General features: G+C 35.9%; 1 protein-coding gene across 1 annotated transcript; it reads right to left on the reverse strand.

The window, feature by feature from the left end:
• Nucleotides 1–1,062: 1,062 nt before the first annotated feature.
• On the reverse strand, nucleotides 1,063–8,298 carry LOC132123597 (phosphatidylinositol transfer protein alpha isoform-like). Its single transcript, XM_059534342.1, has 12 exons — nucleotides 8,139–8,298; nucleotides 6,522–6,552; nucleotides 4,827–4,975; nucleotides 4,565–4,656; nucleotides 4,421–4,428; nucleotides 4,106–4,180; nucleotides 3,893–3,976; nucleotides 3,739–3,816; nucleotides 3,540–3,650; nucleotides 3,215–3,337; nucleotides 2,131–2,196; nucleotides 1,063–1,874 (listed from the first exon to the last, which is right to left on the reverse strand). The coding sequence occupies exons 1-11, from the start codon at nucleotides 8,153–8,155 to the stop codon at nucleotides 2,149–2,151; spliced, it is 816 nt and encodes a 271-aa protein (XP_059390325.1). The 5' UTR covers nucleotides 8,156–8,298; the 3' UTR covers nucleotides 1,063–1,874; nucleotides 2,131–2,148.
• Nucleotides 8,299–10,858: the final 2,560 nt, after the last annotated feature.

Below are 10,858 nucleotides of genomic sequence, written 5' to 3' on the forward strand. Positions count from 1 at the left end.
CTAAACTCGAGAAGTTGACAGTTTGGTTACTTATTCTAATATTGCAATTATTCATTTAGCAGACACTTTAACTAAAAGTAACAAAAACGAGGATGCAATTTTAGCGGTATATTCCATCTTTCGAGTGTACGTTTGAGCAGAAGGGACGTGCAGAAAAACAAAAAGAACAAAATTCAAAAGACAAAACAGGAGTTAAGCGAAAAGAAGACTTGTTGACGTGCATTGTTGTTGTTTTTTGGGGGGTAAAAGTTTGACAGCACATAACCTATATTTGACCGAAATGCTTGTTTAAATATTTTACTCTACCCACTTCACATTCTACCAGGTAGAAAACAGTGTTAGACTAGGAACCTAGTTCATTTTCAAATAGTACAAAAAATACTATCCCTAGTATTAGGGATAGGAGTGGAGTTTTAGGGTTTTGGTAGTTTTGTTAGTTTTTATCATTGGGCTGGTTTGATCTGGCAACCCTGCTAACTACTTTCGCAAAGGTTTTTCATTATCCTAAAGTTCACCTTTCTTTATCCAACAATGCTCAGTATCGGTTAGGTTATTATTCTAGATTACATTTTTACAGCATTGCATACTTGCTTTTAAATTACTTGCAGAATGCCAAGTACTCATCTCTGGTGGAGTTCAGTTGGTGTAGATTGATTTTTAGACTGCTAAAGCATTTTTATTTTCCCCATGCTTAACCATACATATATCCTTGTGCTTGCTACCTCATCACTTTGTAAATGTTGTAAGAATGTTAAATTTAAAGAGCTACTAATCAGAGTAAACCATGATGAAATAGCAAAAAGTGGATACAAATGTAGTTTGGGACTTGTAAATTGCTAAATATAAACTGACAATCAATGCATAATAGTTATCAAAAGAAAGCTAGATGCTGGACATAAATACACAATAACCCCAAGTAAACCCCAAAATCTGTTTACCTAAAACTTAACCATGTGAGAGAAAAAAAACTTTGACCACAAAAACTTTATATGTACTAAATGAGTTCTCAGTATCTCTGCAAACCACAAAGACCAATGAATAAATACATACTACAGACAATAATAATATAAATTCTTTTTAATATCATTAGCAGGTCATGAGGCATAATTATGAAACAAATATTACACTGCATCCAAGCCCAATTAACACAGTATTAAGGAAAAGAGGAACAAAACATCTGACAACAGTTTATAATTAAGACTCATATGATGGAGGCTCAAAACATGTGCTAAAACATCTCCAACATGACATGATATTTAACGCCCTAGACCCTGTATGGAAATTCAACTGAATTAAATTAAAGTTTGTTACATCCTTGCTGTAAACCTGGTATTACCACATTGTTAGAATTCAGTCCTTTCAGATCTGCAAAAAGTCCTGAGAAAAGTGGCTTATGAGAAACAATGGGACAGCTGCAGACTGCTAATAGCATAAACTCAGGGTGATTCGTCATGAGGCAGCTTGATGTTGTACAAATAAAAAACAAAACCTGCAGCAAATACATCAAGGGTGGAAACATCTGTTAAAGAAATGTAAACATGTTAACATGCTAGTGATACAGGTTATTTAAAGGAGTGCTGAGGTCGGTCAGATTTGTAAAAAAACAAAAAAAAAACAAAAGAAGAAAAGAAGATGGGTAAACATTTATGAGACACTTTCAAATTTTAATAGACATAGGGCAGAAACATGGATTGAAAAAATACGTTGCTATTTATTAGTGTAAGAAACACCTCTGGATGAGATGTCCTGGGTGCAGATGTGAAAAAAAAAAAGAGCAAATCTACTGGAGTGAAACATGAAGAGAGAGAGAGAGCGGCCCATCATGCCACAGAGATCCTTTCCAATGCTAGGACAAAGCCGAACAGCTGCAACACCTAAAAATACAAAAAAGTAACAAAATATTACATATCAAAATCATAATTATAAAAATAATAATTATATCTATCTATCTATCTATCTATATATATATATATATATCTATATATATATATATATCTATATATATATATATATATATAGATATATATATATATATATACATATATTAGTATGGTCAGTAAAATATATAGAGTATAGTGTCCACATGTACCAATGTAGCATGTAAGGGAGCATCAGTCGAGCTGTACTCACAGTTTCAGCTGCAGTGTCTCATTCGTCTGCGGCAGACATCCCTTTCACTGGATCCTTCACTCTCATCTATAGTAGAAAAAAAGAATTTCAGACTTGTCAATATTGGATTATAAATACTGGAATATGGATTATGCATGCTGATTTTACATGTACTATTAAAAACTTAAAACTGTTCTTCAAAATGAATATTAGTTTTCATACTGTACATTATAATACTGCCTAAATTAACTTCCTGCACTCATATTGACTGATTTTAGTAGGGTTGCATGATAAATATCGGCCGATAATTCATGTCATCAATAAAGCCGGTTCTCTAATCAGTGGTAAATTCCATCAGATGTGTGTTTTCACATAGAGCAGCTGTTCCTACACAGAGCTGTTGTTAACTAACAATCTGCGCAAATCAACGCTGATAATAACCGTGGATTTGCGCAGCTTGTCAGTTAACAACAGCTCTGTGTAGAGACATAAACATAAAACCCATTATAAACGGTTTATAAACTATAAGTAGTTTCATGTTCTCAACGAAACAGCGTCACACACATCGAAACAGCGCCTCGAGTAAGTGGAGGCTTAAAGTGAGCCATGGCATTGAGTGAGCGAAGGCCGGCTTGAGAACGGTGTGGCAAGTGGATTCTACGAAGGAGCATCCGTTGGGCTAGCGGTAACCACATGTGACGACCCCAGGCTAGACTCCGTTTTGTCCACGGTGAAAGCCGATCCGGTGATCCACAGTGCAAAGTTGATGTATTTCCTCAGCGACCAGCATGGATCAGCCCCAGACATGATGAAGCGGATATCAGCCTCTTTTGGAAGGCCAAACAAAGTAGTTTCACTTTCACAGTGAAACACACAGCGTCTATACGACATGGCGGTGGCAACAACAATACTACAATGAGAACAAAAGGGTGTAGACGAGTCTTAACTTTTCTAAAGAATATCTCTTTGGGTTTGCAACTTCACAGATCTCCTTTATGCACCAAAAGCTTGTAACACTTTAAAGAGAAAGGAAAAACTGAAAATAGCATCATATGAGCCCTTTAAAAAAAAAAATAAAAATAAAAAAAAAAGCAGTTGAACTCACATTATCAAGTTCTTTCTGTGTCTCTTCCTCCATGCGGCGGATGTCCTCCATGGTCAGATCGATCCATCGGTCTAACCAGCAGAAGAGCTGCCTGTGGAAGTTGGTGAACAGGCGCTTCTCTTGCTGAAGTAATAGCAAACAAATTTCACAAGTCACTGCATTAAAAATAGACTAACACACCAACACCAAGCCCTCTAATAAACTGAACTAACACAAACTGTTTATCTTTCTAAACCACACCTCTATGACATTTTAATGGACATTCTGTTGATGTAAAAAAGTGAGTCAAATTGAACACAGCATGAGGTAATTTATAGTTTTATACCTTGTGAATGAAATTCTCCACTTTATTCTGCAGGCCAAACCACTTGAACTTGACTGTGACTAGTTTATAGGCACACATATGAGGACAGTCGGTCTTCTGAGGAAGTTCTTTCTGCAACACACAGGAACAAACGCGATCTATTCCTCTACATAAATGCTGGAGATATTTATCTAAAAACAATTCAGGAAACCATGCACACCTTCCAGTCAGGTCCTAATGGCCCTCTACTAGTCTTCTGTGATTTAAATGTGGCTGGATCCTCATCTGGTTTGTAGTCCTGTGAAGAAAATCTAAATGTCAGCACGTCTCAAAGTCTGATCATGCATCTAAAGAAAAAACTTAGTTTTCCTTACCTTAGTGTCCACCTGAGACCTGTCAGCAATGTCGATGTGTACCACTTCAACCTTCTTCCACTGTTCGGGGTCAAGCTTATGGACCTTTAAAAAGGTTAGTTAACATGATTCTTACAGCTTTTTGCAATTCAATAGTGATTTCTTGCTCACTGTGGTGCTGCGTCATTAAATTATTATGTGCATTTATTTGCATAATGTCGGTTGTCTACTCACATTGTCCTGATCACCGAGGTCAGGCTTGTGCCACGTCTCAATCATGATTAGAAAATTGTCCTTCATGTACTCATTCTATGAAAACACATTTGATACACAGACACACTATACTGTTCAAAAGTCTGGGGTCTGAAGATATTTTTCAAAAAAATTATTACTTTTATTCAGCAGGGATGCATTAAATTGATCAAACGTCACAGTAAAAACATTTAGTATGTTATAAAGGATTTCTATTTAAATTAATGCTATTTTTGGGGGAAAAATTCTCTCCAAAGAACTGATTTGTAATTACACACAGGTGTGTCATACACTCACCGTAAGAACTGGTGTGAAGCATTGATGATGTAGAGAGCACATACAAAAAAAAAAAAAGTTGTGAATTCCGTCATTCCTATGAGTTCTGTGTTTAATAGATCAGTCACGTATGAATGTACAGTTGTTGTATATTGCGGCCGGTACCTGTCCGACAGTAAGGATAAGCATTCCAGGCCTTCTCATGGATACTCAGAGCAGATGAAGGGGCCAGTAACCGTACAAAAGTTGGCACTTTACTGCATAAAACAGAGAGATTGAGAATCACAGAGACAAACTGTGAAATACAGACTATGAATAATTTTTCTGCTTGTCGACACCGCATGAGATGACACTTACAAAAACCTGATAATACCAGGGTACTACGATATAGACCACAGTACGGAATAGCTAATATTATGATTATTACCTCTGCAAGTGGTAGATCTTGTGTGTGTACTGTCCTTTCTCGCCATCCTCCTTCTCGTAGGGCTCGTTTTTCAGGACCTCCACCCCTTCTCCACCGCCCGTCTCATTCTTACTGGCCTCCGCTACGGAGTACAGCTGGCCCACCTGGTACTGCAGATGAGAGGGAATCATTTTAACTTCACTTGGTCATATGCAAGTTACAGGATAACACGTCTTAATGACAAACAAAAACACTTTGAACGTGAGTGTCTTCTGCCAAGTTGTGCATTTGCATGTCATGGCTACGTATGGTGCTGAGAGCTGATTCAACATCTGCATAGACAAATAGCCATATACAGGCCGGTGTGCCATAAACAAACAGACACAATTAAAGAGGAAGTGTTCAAAGCCTATAAACGGATGACAGAAAGATGAAAAAATTTATGTGCATCTCTAGTTCTCCAACTCTGACATGCTTCTGCCCAACACTATAAAGAGTAGGCCTAGAAAAATATTGTAATAGTTAGAGACTTCGGATACAAATTTGAAACATTTTATACAAATTCTAGCTGCGAAAATCAACCGATAATTTTAAATGTTATGACATAAAATGAAAAAAAAAAAAAAAAATTCAATACCATTTTTACATAAATATAAACCACTGCATACTGAATTTATGAAGACATTCAAATGATAATGTACAGTATGAAAAAGGGAAAAGTGCTGGCTAATTCGAAAAGTCAATAATTTTTTTTTTCATAATGACTAATAATTAATAAATGGCAGATATTAAAACGTACACTATTTGGGTAGATGAAGGCATTAGATGATGGCAATGGTAAGTTAAATATAAAAACAGACAAACTATGCATGTACAATTAAATATCCAACATCTATTATACAGATGAAAAGAAATTCAAATACCGGCCGATAACTGATATTAAGCTACTAAAATACTGTGCAGTCAAAAGCTTCATTTCATTTTTTGTAATTACATTTCCATACAGAAAGGAGTCATGCAGCTCCCAGCAGCCCTTGCCCTCTGGCAGCATCTACACTCGGTATGTCTAAAAAACCACAATGTAACACCTATAGGTGCTTCCTGTTTCAGCTGGTTGGGTACTAGTTCAATTGTCCATCAGTCTGTATTAAATGGTCTTTTGTGCAGGTGAAAAGGAAGGAATGCAACTACACATGTCAGACCTTTACTGACATTTAGCCAAGAACAACTGACTTTTTAACAATGATTTCTTATTCAAACATGCAGGGTAAAAACACACCAGACTACATCTACAAAAACTGCAACAGGGAGGGCAAGAAATTCAGGGACAAAATAAATTCAGCCTTTGAACTAGTAAGCTGGAGCAAAGATGGTACACTTGATCAAGTCTGATGAGCTCGGTCTCAGGTTACCATTAATTACAGCCTGTCCTTGTCTACCATATACAGGCCTGCACTTAACTACGCCACGTTCTTACAAACCTCAGACTGTTTGTTTCAGTTCATCATGTAAACATCTAAACTGCCCGGCCCATCAGTAGAAACTGGGCGGAGACTGGAAAACTGGAATAACAGAAGAAATAGGCCAACTATACATGCATGAGCCTCAAGACGGACTTTTCAAGTTATATCTAGACTAAAATAGAACGTTTTCATAAATATAAAGCATGAAGAAGAACCTGTAAGAACTCAAGTAAAAAAGAAATATGACACTTACCTCTTCAACAGAAATGGGCAAGACGATTCGACTGAAAGACAAAAGAGAAAAGGCATTGTGACCTTTGAACTTTTTTCATTAATTCAATCACATTTACTTCCTTGACAATTTGGTATACTCTTTGGGAATGCCAATAAGCCTTAATTTTACCATCTGAATACAGTGGCATTAATAAGCTTAAAGGGTTAGTTCACCCAAAAATGAAAATTATGTCATTAATAACTCACCCTCATGTCGTTCCAAACCCGTAAGACCTCCGTTCATCTTGGGAACACAGTTTAAGATATTTTAGATTTAGTCCGAGAGCTCTCAGTCCCTCCATTGAAACTGTGTGTACGGTATACTGTCCATTTCCAGAACGGTAAGAAAAACATCTTCAAAGTAGTCCATGTGACATCAGCGGGTCAGTTAGAATTTGTTGAAGCATCAATAAATACATTTGGTCCAAAAATAACAAAAATTACGACTATATTCAGCATTGTCTTCATTGCTTTTCTGGACATGGACAGTAGACTGTACACACAGTTTCAATCGAGGGACAGAAAGCTCTCGGACTAAATCTAAAATATCTTAAACTGTGTTCCGAAGATGAACAGAGGTCTCACAGGTTTGGAAAACATGAGGGTGAGTCATTAATGACATAATTTTCATTTTTGGGTGAACTAACCCTTTAATCTTATAAACAACGGAGTACTTTAATTACTAAAAACGGGAGTTGCTTTATTCTGTAACCTGACCTGTCTCTTTGCAATCATGAAATGGCAATGTTCTGATAATATCGTTTACTACACTGATTTTTCTCAAATTAGAATAAGATAATATATATATGGGTAAACAATAAGTTAACACAATGGCAGATTTCTGCATGCTGAAATAAATGAAACCTCCAGAAAATGTGTTTACAACCAAACGCCACAAAATAAAAAAGATCAACGGGGTTGAACAAATGCATACAAACGTTAATCTTTTAAAACCAGGATTATTTCTCACATTTTAACCCCCCCGTGATATTTTCAAATCTGACGGATAATTCTCAGCTTTTCCATGACGTTGGAAATCTTGTCGAATTAAAAGTTATTCATCATCATATTCATTTAAAATCAAGTTTTAATAAAAGCCATTATGGCAGTAGTGACGTTAAATGTGATATTTAACAGCTCAGGTAGAACTCCGCTTGCTTGCTATATAAATATTAATGTAATGAATCATGATACATTTAGAGGAGTATTTAATCACTGAAAATGTATATATAATAGGTATGTGCATTATGTCGCGTGACCGGCGGAAGGGTAGCATGTGACTATCACATTATAGTTACCTGCAGTTTGTCACTTCAAAAAAGGTACGCTTTGTCTCTCTCACTTTGTAAAACAAATAAACCGATGACTCATCACAGAAATATAAATAATATAATCAGAAATAGGACTATAGATCAAATTTAGATTATTTGATATAACCCTTATTAACACACCGAGTGAAAAAAGTATCCATAGTTATTTAATCAAAAATCAACCTAAGTCCACTTCATTAGGCATCAGCCGATGAAAGTTACCAAACACGCGCCTTTAAGTTCAAGTTCAAAACTTCAGCTCAGTTAAATCATTCTGAAACACTTACAATTCCTTTATCAACATGTTCTCTCCTTCTGCTCCGCGTGCCCAACATTCACACTAGCCTACAGAGAGTTGGTCCTTCGGTCCACTCCACCGTGACTCGTTTCGGGTTCAAGTTCCTGGATTTCTCATTTCTTTAAATTCATTTCCTGAAAGATGTCGACAGGAGCGCCGCGTCGTCACGGCAACCACACCCACTTGAGCAGGAGCCAATCTGATTGGTCAAGAGCCGCACATAGAACCTTGCGCCACAACCGGCCAGATATTTAAGGCGCTCAAACGACACAGACAATGGCTTTACAAAACTGTGACTAAGTCCACATGGGTGTAAGGTAGATGTTCTTGTTCCGCTGGTTTTAGATTTAGGGTACGACTACAACAGGAGGGCGTAAAGGTGTCCCAGACCTGACTTTCCAGTCAGAATGACGATCGTTAGATAACTAGTCTTTCTCTAGTCCACGTGAATTTATGTTAAGCACGTGCGTGTCTTGGAATGCAGTTCTACTCTTCTTGTGTTATTATTAGTCTTAATATAGTGGATACAATTTTAAACTTGCAGTTTATAAACATGGAAATCTTATTAGTATTCAGTTCCTGAGATAAAAACTGGGAGTTTTAAACTCTGAGAGTTTCTGGGAGCTTCTTTATTTTGAGTCTCTCTCTAGCTCTCAGCTTGAAATATTACATCCTGTTACAAAGTGATTATATATATATAATCATATATATATATATATATATATAATCATATATATATATATATATATATATATATATATATATATATATATATAATCATATATATAATCATATATATATATATATATATATATATATATATAATACCTTTAAGTTAATCCTGTTTGGTTCCATCCTGACAGTCTAGTATCCTTTTGTAGAAATACCTATTTATATGACAACATAATGTATTATATATATTGAATAAAAGGTAACAGCTCAAAAGATTGGCAGATCTCTGAACTTGTAACACCTCTGAAACAGCAGATGAAAAGCAGTTCACAATGTCAGGTTGTTATCTTGGTTTATGCATTACCGGAAGGAAAAAATGCAAAAAATATTTAATACAAATGAATCGGTTTTTATTTATTTTTACTTATCTGATATTTTGTAAGCACATTTATAAAATAAAAAAAATGTGATAGAATGAAGAAAATCAAAAGCCAAATACAGTAAAATGCACAAAATCCACAAAAAAAGAGAAAAAAATGAGAAATATTATGTACACATACACATCATTGAAAATACAAACTACGGAGTAGAAAAATCAACAGTAATCAAAGAAATGACACTAGAAAATACAATACAGAGAGAAAACATTGGTGTTAAAGCTGATCTTTCCCACTTTTCGTCCTTCTTACTGCGTATAGGCATTTTCCACTTTCATACACGAACAATGGGGTATAATAATTCAACATTTAAAACCAAAAAATGTGACTGTGACTTTTGAGAAAAGAATGAAAATTTAAGGTATGGCAATGAGAAAAAGTGCTACTTCTCTCTTTCTGAGAGCAAATGGGTTCACTCTCACATTCATTATGCTTAGTACAGTACTGCTTAAGATTGGAATTCACTTGCAATATCCTAGTGAATCTATACAGGACTCACGTCTTGCCTCAGCTTTGACAAAATATTCACAAAAACATGTGACAGACAATAAGTGGATGTTGCTGGGTGGATCTGACCTGTCAGGTCACAAAGGAAGGTCACATTTATGGCCACTGTTGAGAAGATATTTACTTCATTCCATCCAGGATCTCATACAGACATCTGCGTTTGTCTCTCAGTTATGGAGAAACAAACTATTTCAGATAAGTTTACAGTGAAAATACTGTTAAAATGAGCAAGGTTGTGACTAAACCCAAAACCTAACTTCTTCAATTCAATGCTTTCACTGAACAACATCAACACTGGAATCAAGAAAAGTGATTTCAAAGTTATTTGATTGATTTTACATAATTTTTCACACTGTTTTATGAAATTACCCATCTGTCATGCAACATGTCAGTCTAAAAGACCCAGTTAACTTCCCTCAATTATATGTAGTTACCACATTTTGTCTTTCTTAGGGCACCAATATGGCCTGAAGCTGATTATAAGCTACAAAAATAAGGGTCTTCCAAAGGGATTGTCGTCAAGCATGTCTCAAAAGTCTCCCTTTTTTAATCGCTATGAATGAAATTCAAGTCCTTAAGGTTGAGTAGCCAACTAAATTCTGCAATTGGTTTCTGTATCGTTCATATTGACCTGCTTTTCTATTCTAGCAAGCACCGTAGCTAAATGGTAACCTGACCAGAAATCATGAGAACATACACAAAAATCTTGCATCTTATATGGCTAACCTGGTTTTATATGTACAGTGGGGAGCGAAAGTTTGGGCACCCCAGGTAAATTTTTTTATTAATGTGCATAAAGACGCCAAGAAAAGATGGAAAAATCTCCAAAAGGCATCAAATGATAGATTAGACATCCTTATAATGTCAAAAAAAGTTAGATTTTATTTCCATCATTTACACTTTCAAAACAACAGAAAACAAAAAAATGGTGTCTGCAAAAGTTTGGGCACCCTGCAGAGTTAATACCTTGTACTGCCCCCTTTGGCAAGCTAGGACCTGACAGTGTCATGGATTGTTCTCAATCATCGTCTGGATAGACCAGGTGATGTCAATCTCAAAGGTTTTAAATGCCCAGACTCATCTGACCTTGCCC

Source organism: Carassius carassius, chromosome 41 (genome assembly GCF_963082965.1).
Source record: "Carassius carassius chromosome 41, fCarCar2.1, whole genome shotgun sequence".
Taxonomy (NCBI): Eukaryota; Metazoa; Chordata; class Actinopteri; order Cypriniformes; family Cyprinidae; genus Carassius; species Carassius carassius.